This window comes from Grammomys surdaster, unplaced genomic scaffold (genome assembly GCF_004785775.1).
Source record: "Grammomys surdaster isolate TR1022 unplaced genomic scaffold, NIH_TR_1.0 130, whole genome shotgun sequence".
NCBI classification, from domain to species: domain Eukaryota; kingdom Metazoa; phylum Chordata; class Mammalia; order Rodentia; family Muridae; genus Grammomys; species Grammomys surdaster.
This window is the reverse complement of record NW_021604588.1, coordinates 775818-791543: the sequence shown is the minus strand read 5'-3', so window position 1 is coordinate 791543 and position 15726 is coordinate 775818. Positions and strand designations below refer to the sequence as shown.

At 43.8% G+C, this 15726-nt stretch overlaps 1 protein-coding gene across 3 annotated transcripts in view; it reads left to right on the top strand.

Annotated features, from left to right (window-relative positions):
- Positions 1-15495, top strand: part of LOC114614260 (major histocompatibility complex class I-related gene protein) — an 18395-nt gene extending 2900 nt beyond the window's left edge. Inside the window, exons 2-6 of one of the 3 annotated variants that reach the window (XM_028759858.1) lie at positions 5748-6008; positions 6672-6947; positions 10851-11126; positions 12736-12834; positions 14353-15495. In XM_028759858.1, the coding sequence (XP_028615691.1) occupies positions 5748-6008; positions 6672-6947; positions 10851-11126; positions 12736-12834; positions 14353-14411 (971 nt within the window). In that variant the 3' untranslated portion in view covers positions 14412-15495. Of the gene's footprint in view, positions 1-5747; positions 6009-6671; positions 6948-10850; positions 11127-12735; positions 12835-14352 lie in introns of those variants that run through there. The other 2 variants (XM_028759865.1, XM_028759873.1) reach the window with 2 other exon arrangements.
- Positions 15496-15726: the final 231 nt, after the last annotated feature.

Here is a 15726-nt window from a genome sequence, read left to right as displayed (position 1 = left end):
GAGAGAGAGAGAGAGAGAGAGAGAGAGAGAGAGAGAGAGAGAGAACCTTGAATTCAAAGAGTTGGCATAAGAAAATATGGGAAATGAGATTTCAGTCTGTTTCCATGATGCTCTTGTCTAGGTTCATGAAAGAGAAATTTCTTCAAGACAATATTTCATTTCCCTAAGGCCTACTTCTTCATAGTAGATATTGAATATATTTAATTCTGATAGATTGTTTTTTAATTTTTATTTATTTTATATATGTGAGTACACTGTAGCTGTCTTCAGACAAACGAGAAGAGGGGTTGTGAGCCACCATGTGGTTGCTGGGAATTGAACTCAGTACCTCTGGAAGAATAGTCAGTGCTCTTAACCACTGAGCCATCTCTCCAGCCCAGATTTTTTTTTTTTAAACTAGGGAGAACAGCTATCTACTCTTGGTTGACCACATTCTTCTTACCCTAGAGGATTTCTAAAAATTGGATGGAGGAGGTCTAGATTGAAGATCAAACACATAGCTCTTTAAATGCTTTTATGAAGCTCAAATTGAGATAGATATTACTTTCTTTTCTTCTTTCTTTTTCTTTTTTTTTTGTTTTTTTTTTGTTTGTTTGTTTTTTTGTTTTTCGAGACAGGGATTCTCTCTATAGCCCTGGTTGTCCTGGAACTCACTCTGTAGACCAGGCTGGCCTCCAACTCAGAAGTCTGCCTGCCTCTGCCTCCCAAGTGCTGGGATTAAAGACATGTGCCACCACTGCCCGGCAGGACATTATTTTCAACGTTTAAGTTTATATTAGAGAAAATCTTTTAAGAAGATAAATGTCAAATCACATTTTATTACACATTCAATGAATCATTTAAAAAGGATAAGATTCACTGTGAGTTCAAGGCCAGCCTGATCTACAGAGCAAGTTCTGGGACAGCCCCGGGTTACACAGAGAAACCTTGTCTCAGGAAAACAAAACAACAACAACAAAGAATAGGATTCATAAAATTGAGATTCTTCTGGGCTATATGAGACGTGTGGTCATTCTTGTACTCAAGGTGTAGGGAGGGGAAGAAAAGCATTTCGGCCCCCTCATTCACTCACTCTCTGGAGCACCACAGTGGTCTACTTGATGTTCTTCCAAAAGGCAAAGCATGCACACTCAAGGATTTGGGCTCAGTTATCTGGAAGGATCTTCCCCCACCCCACCTCCCATGCCCCCTCCTTCACTCTAGACACAGCTCTGCTCAATGTTATCTGGTCAAAGAAGGCTCTGCTGGCTGGTTTAACACATTCGCTCTCTGTACAGTATCTCCTTTCTCTACTTTGGTTTTCTTTAATTTTTTTTTTACTTGTTTGCTTGTTTTGTGTTTTTTGAGACAGGGTTTCTCTGTGTAGCCCTGGTTGTCCCAGAACTCACAGAGATTCACTTGCCTCTATCTCCCACCTGCTGGGATTAAAGGCATATACCAACATGGACACTAGTTTCTTAATACAATTTATTATCACTTGACCTTGTACTACATATTTATCAATTGACAATATCCCTTCTAGAAAGTATCTCAGAGGACTGGTCCTTTATTTGTTCCTTATTGTGCCCCTAGCAGTTAGAATTGTGTTTACTGGAAATTCATAAAAGAATAATACTTGTATGAAATGAGATATTGGTTAAGTGTTGAAAGGGTAGCCATGAAAGAGTGATTGGAATGGTTTCAACAGGAAATATTCCTCACAGGTATATGTATTTGGACACTTGGTTTCAGATGTTGGCTCTGTTGTGATATTGTAGAACTTTAGGACATGGGACTTAGCTTGCAGACTTAAGGCTGCAGAGTCAAGAGTTGAGAGGTATAGGTTGAATGTATTTCTATCCCAAGCTCAGTACTTCCTGGCTGTGTAGTGTGAGGATAGTGAGCTGCAAGCTCCTTCCTTCCCAGCTAAACTAATCCTTGCTTCCATGCCTTCTCCACTATGATGGACGGTATCTCCTTAAGCCATTATTCAAATAAGTCCTTCGTGCCTTATGTGGTTTGTGTCAATCAAGTATTGAATCACAGCAATGAGAAAAGTAACTCATACAGAAAATTGGTACCAGGGGTGGGGTCACTGCAATGCTAAACTTGACTGTGCAGTCTATAGGACTTCAGAAGTGACTTGTAAGAGTAATAAAAAAAAAGTTTGGAGCTATGGGTTAGCACAACCTTAGAATGTTGTAACTAGAGCTTCGTGGGATGTTCTGGCAGAGGGCAAGAGGGACTTTATCAGGAATTGGACAGAGGCCATTTGTGTCACATTCCAGCAAAGAATCTATGTCTGTGTCCTGAAAGTCGAAACGAGGCTGTATTAAAAAGCAATGTACTAATTTGTTTGCTGAAGAAAACCTCTAGTCAGAAGTGTTCAGACTGTGCTGGTTACTGTCCCTGCTTTTAGCCATATTACAGCAACAGACAGCCGAAAGCCGAGAAGAAATATTTGAAAAGTATGTAGTTTGGCAAGGAAAGGAACATGAGTACAGTTGTGGTCAAAGCAACTGTGGGGAAACGCTGTGATAATTCATAAAGGGATTAATACAATTAAAGAACAATTTCACGTCTCTCCAGCCCCATGATTTTGGATTTTGATCAATGTTGGAACTCTTAAGATGTTAGGGACTTTTACAGATGTAAAATGCATCTTGTGTCATGAGATGCCCATGGACCTCTGGGGTCAGGGTGAAGCTCTGTGGATTGAGTGTGAAATGTACCCTCAGGCTTCATCTCTTGAGAAGTTGTGTAGTTTTGGGGCACAGAACCTAGATAACAGGCCTTAAGTTTAGGTCCAAGGGTTACCATCGACCAGCATACTTCCAGGCTGAGCCCTCTGCTTTCTGACCTGGAAAATTGTGAGGATGCTGAGCACAAGCTCCAGCAACACCAGACCAGACTCATCCCAGAATCCTTTTCTTCTCCTTTATGGACTCTACTCCATTATTCTGTGAGCCAAAATAAACCCTTCCTCCCTTATGTTTCTATCACATATTTCTCCACAGGAATAAGGAAAGTAATTAATACAGTGGTTAAGACATTTGTCTTTTTTAGACTTGCCACAGGAGCCAGTCATTTAGCAGTTGTTAGGAGTGGGGACTAATGGTTTTTACTGCTTGCAGAACTATCCACACCACTGCAAGCTTTGAGGAGTGCCCAAAGGTTCTTTTAATTAAAAACACAACCATTCACTTTTCTCCTCATTCCCACAATACCTGGAATCTCAAAGAGTAGTTATCAGAAATCACAATCATTTTTACCTTACTAAGGCACTGAGATACTGGAAGAGGAAAACAATTAACTGCTTGTTGTTGACATGGCTACCCAATCAGAACCTACTACCATCTAAGGAAGATCCAAATCAGAGAATGAAATGTGTCTGACACAAGGGGGCAGGAGAGAGCACTTTAATCCAGGCTCTGGAAGGTTATAACACCCTGTTGAGAGAGTGTCTCTCAAGCAGAGTAGGGTAGTCATAAGTGGAGAGGCTCCCTACGTGAGAATTCAGACTTTGATTCCTGGTTCCTTCACTGGCGTCTAAGGCTGTACTTAATTTAATTAATTTTGAGCAATATACTTAATCTCTGCACCTTTCATCTCTGGAATGGGAATGATAGGACCTACCTTGAAATGTTACTGTGAAGGCTGGGTATGTAGCCGTATAGATAGAATATTTGTCTAGCTTGTACAAAGTCCTGTGTTCAATCCCCAGTGCCACCTGAACCAGATTTGGTGATTCGTGAGGCAGGAGGATCAGGAGTTCAAGGTCATTACTGACTACATACAGAGCTCGAGGCCAGCCTGGGATACACGAGACCATGTTTTGTTTTGTTTAATTATTGTGAGGAACGAATGAAGCCAATGTTTCTCAAGGGTTAATATGGCACTGACCACATGGTACTTGCACAATAAATAAATACACTTTAATAGTTATGATGGAGGTACCTGCTGCCCTTTAGGACTCAGTGAAATATAACTAATCTGTCTTGATTTCCTTGGAGGATTTCTCAGTGGACCACTCCTATGAGTGCAGGGCTCTTGTCTTGCCTGCACCCCACTGGTGCTCCTTTTGTGACACTTGTATTTGTTCTGTTATATAAAAATCTCAAGTTATACTGTAAATTTCTGGAGGGGAGAAATGGTACCTGATTCATTTTCCTCTTTCTGATGTTGCCTACAGCTTGTCCATGGTAGATATTCAATAAAAAAACAAGACTCTATGGATGAATGCCTGAAAACACATGTTCTGTTGTTTTATATTCCAGTAATTTTCCTTAGATGTTTGTCAAAATGGCCCAACTGCTGCTGTACCAATTTAAAGAGGCAAAGCTCAGGAGGTGGGGGGTGAACGAGCCAGCACGTTGGTGTGAGAGATGCTTGTTGAGTTGAATGGACTCTCCAGCAAGGCCTAGGAGATTTGAGTGAACAGTAAAGGACCCTTGAGAAGCAGCTTGACTGGCCCAGCTAGACAGAGGGCCAAATGCTAAGATCATAGATCTCAGCTCCACACGTGAGTAATGCTGGTGACTCATGGAAAGGGGAGAACCCAAACTGACTTCATAATCATCGGAGCAAGAAGGGGATCGGAGCAAATGGTTTCGAAATTGCCATCTTGTAGAACAATTTTAGTTCTTCCAAATGAGTCAACCTTAGTAGTTATATTAAATCTTTTACTATCTGGGCAACACATTCTGGTGAGATACGAACTGTATATACAAGATCTGGCATGCTATGACGGGGAGTGTGACAAGGACTTTTCTTCATCTCCCCTGTTCTGAATTACCGACTTCATATCTGTCAGCTGATATCCCTATATTGTGAAGTGCCATTTTAGAGGCCCAGCTAAGTGCCAGGCATGACTTACACCTGTAGAGCCACCAGATGGGTCCCACGGAGAATGAAGAGAAGGCTGTGGTGTCCTTGGCCAGCATGCACATTTCTGCCAAACCCCACTGCCCTCTCTCCCCTTGGCCTGCTCACCTCTTGGCCCTGAGATCTCCTCCAAGATGTCGCCCTTTCTACAAAAACTTTCCCAAGAGCCTACATTGACATGATGGCCGGTATTATGCTACTTCTGAAACCATCTTCCTTATCTCCACCAGGTCCTGAACTTCTTGCACAACCTAGGAGTTCATTTCAGTTTACTTTGACCTTAGTGATGATCACAATCCTCATATTGATATTTAAATGGAAGAAAAACTAGAAAAACAGTAAGAAAGTAGCTACCAGGAGTGGTTGGGTACAGCAAGGAAAAGCATGGTGCTTTTGAAAGTATTTTCTGCAGGAGGCCTGAGCCTTAATAGCTGTTCTCTGTTTAATCAGGGAAGAGGGGTGTGCATCCCAAGATGTGTAGCTGGAAGATGGTAGAATGACGGTTCTCAATAGTCAGAAGCTTTATTAGTAAAAGAAGGGGGTTGGACTGTTGGGGTTTTTCTTTCCCTCAGAGGCTCTGAGGGCTTCATGAGGCACAGCACAGCACCCCAACCTCAACCTCATTCCCACCCGCCCAGTGAATAGTCTTTGGCCCTCCCTCCAAGGCCAAGTTGAGGTTACCTGTAAAGTTTCATCTTTGGTCACAGGGCTGAACTTTTTCCAGGTTGTAATTCCTAGAATTCAATAGTTGTGTTGGATAAAATAGTGGGATGGGTGACACAGAGTATCAGGCTAGGGCATTAATGCAGGGATGCCGTGGAATGTGGTTATTACATTCTGTCATCTGTGGCTCTCAGTACCTTCCTTCCTTGCCTCCTCCTCAGGGACCCACTCGCTGAGATATTTTCGTCTTGCCGTTTCGGATCCTGGCCCCGGAGTCCCTGACTTTATCTCTGTTGGGTATGTGGACTCACACCCTATCACTACATATGACAGTGTTACTCGAAAGAAGGAACCAAAAGCTCCATGGATGGCAGAGAACCTGGCAGCTGATCACTGGGAGAGGTACACTCAGCTGCTTAGGGGCTGGCAGCAGACATTCAAGACGGAGCTGAGGCACCTGCAGAGGCACTACAACCACTCAGGTGTGACTGCAGTGGAAATGAGCACTCTCCCTCACTGGCTACGCCCCAGGAGAAAGGCCCTGGGCTGTCTATGGCAATGTCACCAGTTGCTTACATCCTCTGTAGAAAACTTAGAAAATCAGGTTACTGAAGTTCAGTGACCACCATCTCCCCCATGGCTCTTCTACACTGACCTGTAAAAACCCTTTATCCCTTGTCCCCATAATCCTACCCCATTGGTATCCAACAACTTTCTCTTTCCTCATTCTAAATTTGCTTACCTTGGGGCTCATGTTCTGATGGCTAGGCTTCATGGTTTCCTTATTTCTGCATAGAAACTTATGATATTAATTGTCCCAGATATATTTCTGGCTCCTGCAAATCTCTTGCTCCTACACTGCACTCAGAATAGCTATGAAATTTATCAATGAATCATCCCAAAGATAGGATGATTCCCCAAGGCAGGCATCATTGTGAGCCTTTGGTATGCCGTAGGTACCTCACCAATGTCTGTGAGTAGGTGGGTCTGCAAAACAGGAACCTTCTGGAACCCAAATATACAGGCCCGTGGGGTGGTGTCTTCTAAGGCAAAGAATGCTTCCAGCCGTGCTCAGTTGTACCACTTGAGAAGCCTCTCTGTGTCTCTTTTTAGAGCCATCCTTCCATAGACTGTGTATGTTTCAGGGTTTCACACCTACCAGAGAATGATTGGTTGTGAGTTGCTAGAAGACGGCAGCACCACAGGGTTTCTCCAGTATGCATATGATGGACAAGATTTCATCATCTTCAACAAAGACAGCCTCTCCTGGTTGGCCATAGATAATGTGGCCCACATCACCAAGCGAGCATGGGAGGCCAACGTGCATGAGTTGCAATACCAAAAGAACTGGCTGGAAGAAGAGTGCATTGCCTGGCTGAAGAGGTTCTTGGAGTATGGGAGAGATGTCCTAGAAAGAACAGGTAATGGGAAGAGAGAACACCTCGTTCTTAACATCCCTAGAAAGACTGGCTTTGTGTCTAACTTCCTCTTCTGCAGGTGATATTCACCCTGTGCTGAAATCCATCTCTTGGTTGGACTGTTCTGACCTGTAACCCCCAAGAGAAGTCTCATTAGTTATATTTTTAGCAGCACCTTGACAAGCCTTAGCAGTTCCACTTGTCTTGACAGAATGTCGTGCCTCCAAGGGCACCTCTATCAAAAAAAGTCCTCTCCTGTCAGTGAGAGGCTGGGGAAAGCTTTTGTAAGTGAGGCTGTTGTTGCAGATTACTTAAAAAGCAAGGGTTCACAGAATCCCTGTGTGAGTGCAAAGCTAGCCCTATGAAGAAGAGCCTTGGGGAGACAGGTTTTTCCTTACTTGGGGATCAACTTCAATTCTTCTGGGGACAGAGTTTATCTTCTGCCACAAATGCATGACCCCACTGGTCAACTTCAGCAGCATGTGGAATGTTACATGTTGGGTTGCATGATTCAAAATGTTTCAGAAAATCCCTGAACACTATAGACCCTTTCCCAGGAGAGTAATGGCTAGTCTGGGGGACTTTCCAGAGATGTGGCAAGCCCCAAGTTGGGAGGAAGGGTGTGGATTGTGGTTATAAACATGTACTGCCCTGCTGGGTAGTGGTAGCTCAGGCCTTTAGTCTCAGCACTCAGGATGCAGAGGGAGGTGTATCTCTGTGAGTTCGAGGCCAACCTGGCCTACAGACTGAGTTCTAGGACAACCAGGACTACACAGAGAAACCCCGTCTCTCTGAGTTCCAGGCCAACCTGGTCTACAGATTGAGTTCTAGGACAGCCAGGGCTACACAGAGAAACCCTGTCTCAAAAACAAAGCAAGCAAACAAACAAAATAACCATGTGTTGTCTGTCTAAAATGCCCAGGCTTTGTAGGTAGATGATATTGGAGCTTGATATTGGCTTTCTTCCCTACTAACAGAATAACTACCATAGGCTCAATGGTTGCAGTTAACAAACCTACGTCAAACAGGTTCACATCCTATTTGAAAGCAAGAATCAGAGCAGCACAGGGACCTAAGAGACCACAACCAATACTTCACCCAGGGCTCCTTTACAAGGAGTCTAGTGAGGATCCCGTAAGGGGTGGTGACGTGTCTGATGAACATGGAACTGCCCCTGCTTTAGCTCAAGCTGAGGGGCAGGAAGAGGGGGCAGCTGCTAGCAGAGCCCTGAAAGGGTTGGTGGGCTGATAGGAAAACCTGGCAGGAGGTGTGGCTGCAGAGGAACGCGCCCAGGGCAGGACTGTCTGTGTATTGAGACTGGTACCTCATCAGCTCACTGCTCTCTGGCTGAGGCTGTCCAGCTGGAAACCAGGGGCAGAGAAGCACTAGAGTTACAGTGTGAAGGCCTAGACAGATCACAGAAGGTCAGAGACTGGATCCACGGGCTAACAAGGAGATGCTAGCCATTCCACACTGAGTGACGTTTGTAGGGGAGGAATTAGGATGAGTACTTCATAGGAGCCCATGTTCCAGAGGGTTCTGGTAATGTCTCAAAATATGATGTTGTTTGGCAGGAGAAGGAGCCTCTCCTGTTAGAAAAAAAGAAGTTTCTGGAAGGTTAGCTAGCAAATCCCCAGTCTCGAGTAATATAATGTGGCCTTGCCTACTTTCCAGAAAGTATGGAAGATTATGTAGATGAGAATCCTGCTAAGCCTCAGGGCGCTGCTCTCGTATCAACTGTGACTGTTCCCTGACTGAAGAACATCTGATAGCCTAAGATCCGGTTAAATTCTACTGCAGACCTTGGCTTCCCTTAATCACTATGAATGTTTTAGGCTGAGTCTCAGCAGATAGGAAAAGGAAAAGATAGGTGTTTACTTTCTGATTTGAGGATGCTTGCTGCATAGCTGGGTCAGTTATTTTTCCCTTTGCTGTGACAGAATGCCTGAAATAACAGCCTAAGAGGAGGGAAGACTGGTCACAGTTTCAGATGTTTGGGTCCATCCTGGTGGGAAGGGTGTAGTGAAGCAGTTGACTTCACAGTGGACAGGAAGCAGAGGGAGTAAGCAAGGGGCCAGGGACAAGATACAACCCCAGGGATTCCCCACAGTGACCTGCTTCCTTTAGCTTGACCCCACCTCCTAGAGTTTCCAGAACCTCCCCAAAATAACACCAGTGTTTAGAAAGCCTGGATTTAACACGTGATCCCGTGAGGGACGTTTATATTCAAAGCACATCAGTAGCATTTGCCCGGAGTTGCCTGGCCTGCTGCTTGTCCCGAATACAGTACTGGGCAAAGGGAAACTCAAGCCGAGTTGCTGAGAAATGAGAGTTAGAGGTTGCCAGCTAGTTCTGTTGATTCTGCCTGGCGCAGAAGCTCTGGGGATCAACCGGGAGGAAGAGTATGGAAGGTTTGACTCAAGTATACATGGTGTATGTACATGTAGTTCTCATTCCCTGTCTTGACTGTCATAATGGTTTCAACCTTTTGGTCAAAACCCCTGTCTTGGGAGGTAGATTCATTTCCTGCAGTCATAGGGGAAAAAAATCCCTTGGCAATGTTTTATTTCGAATGTTGGAAACTCTTTTTCTTTCTTTCTTTCTTTTTTTTTTTTTAAGTTTTTCGAGACAGGGTTTCTCTGTGTAGCCCTGGCTGTCCTGGAACTCACTCTGTAGACCAGGCTGGCCTCGAACTCAGAAATCCACCTGCCTCTGCCTCCCAAGTGCTGGGATTAAAGGCGTGCACCACCAACGCCCGGCCGAAACTCTTTTTCTATAACTAAATCCCATGTCACAGGTAAGGGACAAGGAATATCTGAGAAGGGGGCTCTTCCCTGCGCCCACAGTGTCAGACACTAAGGTGGAGGTGAGGAAGGAAGGAAGGAAGTTTCACGGATGCCTAGGAAGGTCCTCCAGACAGTGTGCTTGGTTTCAGTTTGGCTTTATGACCAGTTTCAGCTGGAAAGGTTAAGATAACACCATATGGAAAATGGCCATATGATGCCATGAGGAAGTTAGATCACCAGTGGTGATTGGTGGTGAACAGCCTGAGCACAGTGGTACATACCTGTAATCCTAACATTCAGGCAGCTGAGGGAGGAGCACTGCAAGCTCATCCTGGGCCATAGGGATGATGTCTCCTCTTTCTCTCTCATCACTGACAGAGCCCTTCTGTAATATTATTTTCTGTAGCTTCTTTGAGGGCACATGGACTATGACATGTGTTTATATTTGATTATAACCATCAGAATACTACTCCAATAGCATAGGGCAATCCAGAGCCCCTGTTGACCTGACATGGCTGTGTGTTTCTATTGTCAGTAAATGGAGAATTGAGATCTATTGCATTCTAATCTCCACTCTCTAGGTGAGTTACTTATCAAGAACAATCATTTACTTTCCTTGACACATAAGGTATTTGTTTTGTTGTTTTATGTGTATTGGTGTTCTGCTTGTATGTCTGTGTCGGGGTGTTGGATCCTCTGGAATAGATGGAGTTACAGACGACTGTGAGCTGCCACGTGGGTGTAGGGAATTGGAGCCAGGTCCTCGGGACAATCAGACAGCGCTCTTAACCACTGGACCGTCTCTCCAGCCCCTCACATAAGGGTATTTCAAAGGTGAACAGTAAGCAACTTCAGTACACTCTCCAAGTACTTGATGCTATATGCCTTTTCTCCCCTGAGAAGACAAAAGTGCCTCAGCCGTACGTGTCCCCTTGCCTATGGCATAGGAGGAAGGCTACAAAAGCTAAGTTTGTTGCTGATGAATCCAGATTCTGGTTCATTCTCAGATGTAGATATTTCTTGCTGCAAAGAAAATTAACTGGAAACTTGGCTCTGTGTTTGAACATGGTAAGTTCAGTACCCAAGTTCCTTCCGTTTAACCATGTCTGCTTCTCTCTAGAGCCTCCAGTGGTAAGAACAACTCGAAAGGAAACTTTTCCAGGGATTACAACTCTCGTCTGCAGAGCTCATGGCTTCTACCCACCAGAAATTTCCATGACATGGATGAAAAACGGGGAAGAAATTGCCCAAGAAGTAGATTATGGAGGGGTGCTTCCCAGTGGGGATGGAACCTATCAAATGTGGGTGTCGGTTGATCTGGATCCTCAGAGCAATGACATGTATTCTTGTCATGTGGAGCACTGTGGTCGACAAATGGTTCTTGAGGCCCCTCGGGGTAAGTATGGGGGTGGTGTCTGTCTGGGAAGGGAGACTGAGAAAGAGGTAGAAAGCTGCAAAGCTGTAACAAAGGGATGCTGGGTCACTGTCACCGCATGGGTCACCGCAGCCTTCACCTGGTGGTGGTGCAGTGGCAACTATTTGTTTCTTTGGTTTTAGAGGCAGGGTTTCTGTGTAGTCCTGGCTGTCCTGAAACTTGCTTTGTAGACCAGGTTGGCCATGAACTCACAGAAGTCCATCTGCCTCTGCCTCCCAAGGAGTAAAGGAGTGGACAACTACACCTAACTTGAATTTCTATTTGTAATTTTTAAAGTTTTTTATTTTATTTTATGTGCTTTTTTTTTTGCTTCATGTATGGCTGTTTACCACATGTGTAGAGTGTCCACAATGGCCAGAAGAGGATCATTGAATCCTTTGGACTTAGAGTGATAGATAGTTGTTAGCCACCATATGTGCTGGGAATATAACCTAGAACCTCCAGAAAAGCAGCCTGTGGTCTTAACCACTGAGCCATCTCTCCAGCCCCAAGATTTATTTTATCATTTTTATTCATGTGTATATCTATGTGTGTCTGTGTGTGAGTATATGCATGTGAATGCAGGTACCAAACAAGTTCAGAAGAAGGCATCGGATCCCTTGGAGCTGGAGTTACAGATGGTTGTGAACTATCCCAGGCAGGTGCTAGAAGATCAGGTCTTCCATAAGAGCAGTCAGTGCTCTTAATGGCTTAATGGCTGGGCCATTTCTCCAGCTCCAGCAATGTTTGTTTGTTTTAAGATTTATTTGTTTGTTTGTTTGTTTGTTTATATGAATACACTGTAGCTGTCTTCAGACACACCAGAAGAGGGCATGGTTATGAGCCACCATGTGGTTGCTAGAAATTGAACTCAGGACCTCTGGAAGGGCAGTCAGTGCTCTGAACCACTGAGCCATCTCTCCAGTTCCCACAATGGCTCTTTTCAATTAGTGCTTCTTACAATGTTTAGTCCCCACACACATCTATACTCCTATGAACTACTAGGACCTTAAATAACTGTCATTCGTGTGTGTCACACCTGATACAGTTTACTAAATTACATATTATATTTTTAAAAAATAGCCAGGTGGTGATGGGACATGCCTTTAACCCCAGCACTTAGAAGGCAGAGGCAGACAAGTCTCTGCGTTTGAGGCCTGGTTTACACAGTGAGCTCTAAGACAGTCAGAACTACACAGAGAAACCTTATCTTGGAAAAGAAAAACAAGATAGATAGATAGATAGATAGATAGATAGATAGATAGATAGATAGAACCGGGTAGTAGAGGGACATACTTTCAATCCCAGCACTGGGGACCTAGGGTTGGGGTGGAAGGCAAAGGAGGTTGATCTCTGAGTTTGAAGCCAGCCTGATCTGCAAAGTGAGTTGCAGAGTACCTGGGGCTACACAGAGAAAGCCTGTCTCAGGAAAAACAAACACATAAACAAGTAGAAAAAAGCATAGGCACATATCTATGTGCTATCAGATGGTGACTGAGAAGTGACGATAGCCAGGTTTCCTAATGAACACCATGATAAATTTAATGCAGATGGCAGGATCAACATGGAGGTTTTTCTTATTTACTTACAGAAGCAGGAAACATCCTTCTAGTAGTGATCATGATCTCTGGGACCATAATTATCATCGTCCTGGCTGGAGTTGGTGTTCTGATCCGGAGAAGGTCACGAGGTGAGAGGCATGTAGGACTCTTGCGAGATGCTGCTAGTGGTCTTCTTGGCACAGTGTCTGAGACCTCTGTTTTCTGGATCTGCCTCTTGAGTTCTGTTTAGAAACAGGTTGACCCTCATGCTAGAATCACATGTGGGCCTGAGACAATATTCCCCTTCTATAGAGAAAATACCTGTTAATTTTCCCATTTGTCTTAGTTTGGGTTTCCATTGTTGTGAAGAGACACCATGACCAAGGCAACTCTTATGAATGACAACATTTAATTGGAGCTGGCTTACACTTTAAGAAGTCCGGTGCATTATTATCATGGCAGGAAGCATAGCAGTGTGCAGGCAGATATGGCGCTGGAGGAGCAGAGAGTTCTTCGTCTTGATCAGAAGGCAGCTATGAGAAGTCTGGCTTCCAGGCAGCTAGCAGAAGGATCTCAAAGCCCACCCCCAAAGTGACACACTTCCTCCAACAAGGCCATACCTACTCCAACAAGGCCACACCTCCTAGTAGTGCCAGGTCCTGGGCCAAGAATACCCAAACCACCACTCCAGTCTTCTAGCCCAATTATATGAAAGTTCCCTTTCATTGAAATTCATTTCTTAGAACATGAACTGTTTAAAAGTAAACACCATTGTAAAATAGGACTTGAGATAAGGAGAAGGAGGAAAGACATATGCTTTTGATAGCATAGATAATAAATCCATTCATTAAATGTGTACTAAATGTCTGTTGTATAAATCTATTCATTAAAAAACACATATGAGGGGGCTGGAGAGGTGGCTCAGTGGTTAAGAGCACTGACTGCTCTTCCAGAGGTCCTGAGTTCAAATCCCAGCAACCACATGGTGGCTCACAACCATCTGTAATGAGATCTGATGCCCTTTTCTTGTGTGTCTGAAGACAGCTACAGTGTACTCATAAATAAAATAAATAAATCTTTAAAAAAAACCACATATGAAATGTCTGTTGTGTTTTAAGCATTGTACTGGCTCTTGAGAAACAGCAATGAAAAGAACAATCAAGGCCCCATGTCATAGAGCTAATGGCATATTTGAAATGTCATTTTCTATCTCTGGTTTACTAGTTACTCAAGCTGATCACAACAAATATTAATGAAACCTGGAGCAGGGCTCAGAAGCTGGGTGGGCAGGAGCTTGCCTTTCCTTGATTCTTGTTGATTTGAACCCAATCCAGGGGATACTGTACATGTGTGGTGTTAGTTACTAGTCAGACCAGTCCATTTGCTAGAAAATCAACCCAGCTAGTGGGTAAGTAATATTTCCAGAATAAATAGAGTACAAAATGAATCCTAAACAAATCAATGCATACTTCTCAAGAAGAAAGTTACTGCTTCTTCTCTTCAGGAGTTTGTAAATTTTGAGTTAAAATGTGACAAGTTTTAGGAGAATCTTGAGAAAGCAGACTAAAACTGTCAGTGGCTGCTTCTAGGTTTTGCTGAATATTGAATGACTTTGAGCTGTGAGGAAACTGTACACATAACTAACTAAAATCTTCTTTTCCTTTTAGAACCAAAAGAAGTCATGTACCAACCCACCCAAGTGAATGAGGGCAGCTCTCCCTCTTAGAAGCCATGACCTCTGCTCTCAGGCACCCACACGTCTTGTCCATACTCCCGACACAATGGGGGATTGCAGAATTGAGCATTTGTGACGGGAAGATAGGAGCTACACATCTTTCTTCATTCTTTGACTCCAGAAGAGCTATCAGCTTTTAGGCTCTTGATGGACTCCTTTATCACAATCAACTTTAAATACAGTTTGTCTCGTGATCCAATACTTCCCAATTTCTAGTTCTCAATGGTGATTTACAAGTAGATTACAGAGTCTTAGAGATACAAGCAACTTTCTCATCCAAGCAGGAGATGTCTTCTAAAATGTCATAGACTTGAGAGTCAGCCTTTACTTGGCGTCATGAGCAAGTTCCCCCATTCTACCACAAAACAGCCTTTCTTGTTTATTTTTGCTCATGAGAATATTTGCCATGTAAGAACTTTGACCGTCATGGCTCTCATGACTGAGAATCTATAAGTAGGGTTGATCCAGCCCATGAAAACAGCCAGCAAGTTTCTACAACAGCCTTTGAATGGACAAGTCACTATATACACATCATGGCCCAAGGGGAGGCAGACGTACCTAGTTCATGGTGGCTCTGCCAGAAAGCATGGAACATTGGATGTTTGTCTGGCTAGATCTATGGCAATGGCTTCCTTCGCTTTTACTATTTCTATGAGAAATTAGGACAATAATTTATCAAGCTGAGTGTGATAGGAATCCTATAAGGCTAGTACTCAGGAAACTGAGGCAGGTGGATTATATGTTTGGGGCTAGCTTGAGCTATACAACAGAACCCTATCTAAAATAAACCAACAGAACAACAACAGCAGCAGCAACACACTTAACAGAACTAAAACAATAATTGCTGGACATAATGTCCCCTCCTGTGGAACTGCAAAGATCTAGACTCACTTGCAATATTTCAATGTGAAAATAATAGTATTTGGCTGGAGATGACCCAATAGGCAAATCTGTTGTCAAGCATGTCCACCTGAGGTCAGTCACCCTGACTCACACAGTGAAAGAGAGAACTGACTCCAGAAAGTTGCCCTCTGACCTCTTCATGAATGCTGAATAAATTTTTTTTAATCTGTCATATGCTTATGTGTTCATATGCTTATGTCTCAAAAGGAGGTCTCTTCACTCTGGTGTTGGAGACTGAGTTAATACAGAAAAGACAAAAGTTAGAATCGAACCTTTCGGGGTTTAGAGTGCAGCTCAGTGGCAGAGAATTTTCTTAGCATGTATGAGGCCCTACAGTCAGTCTTCAGCACTGCAAACACACACACACACACACACACACACACACACACACACACACACACAC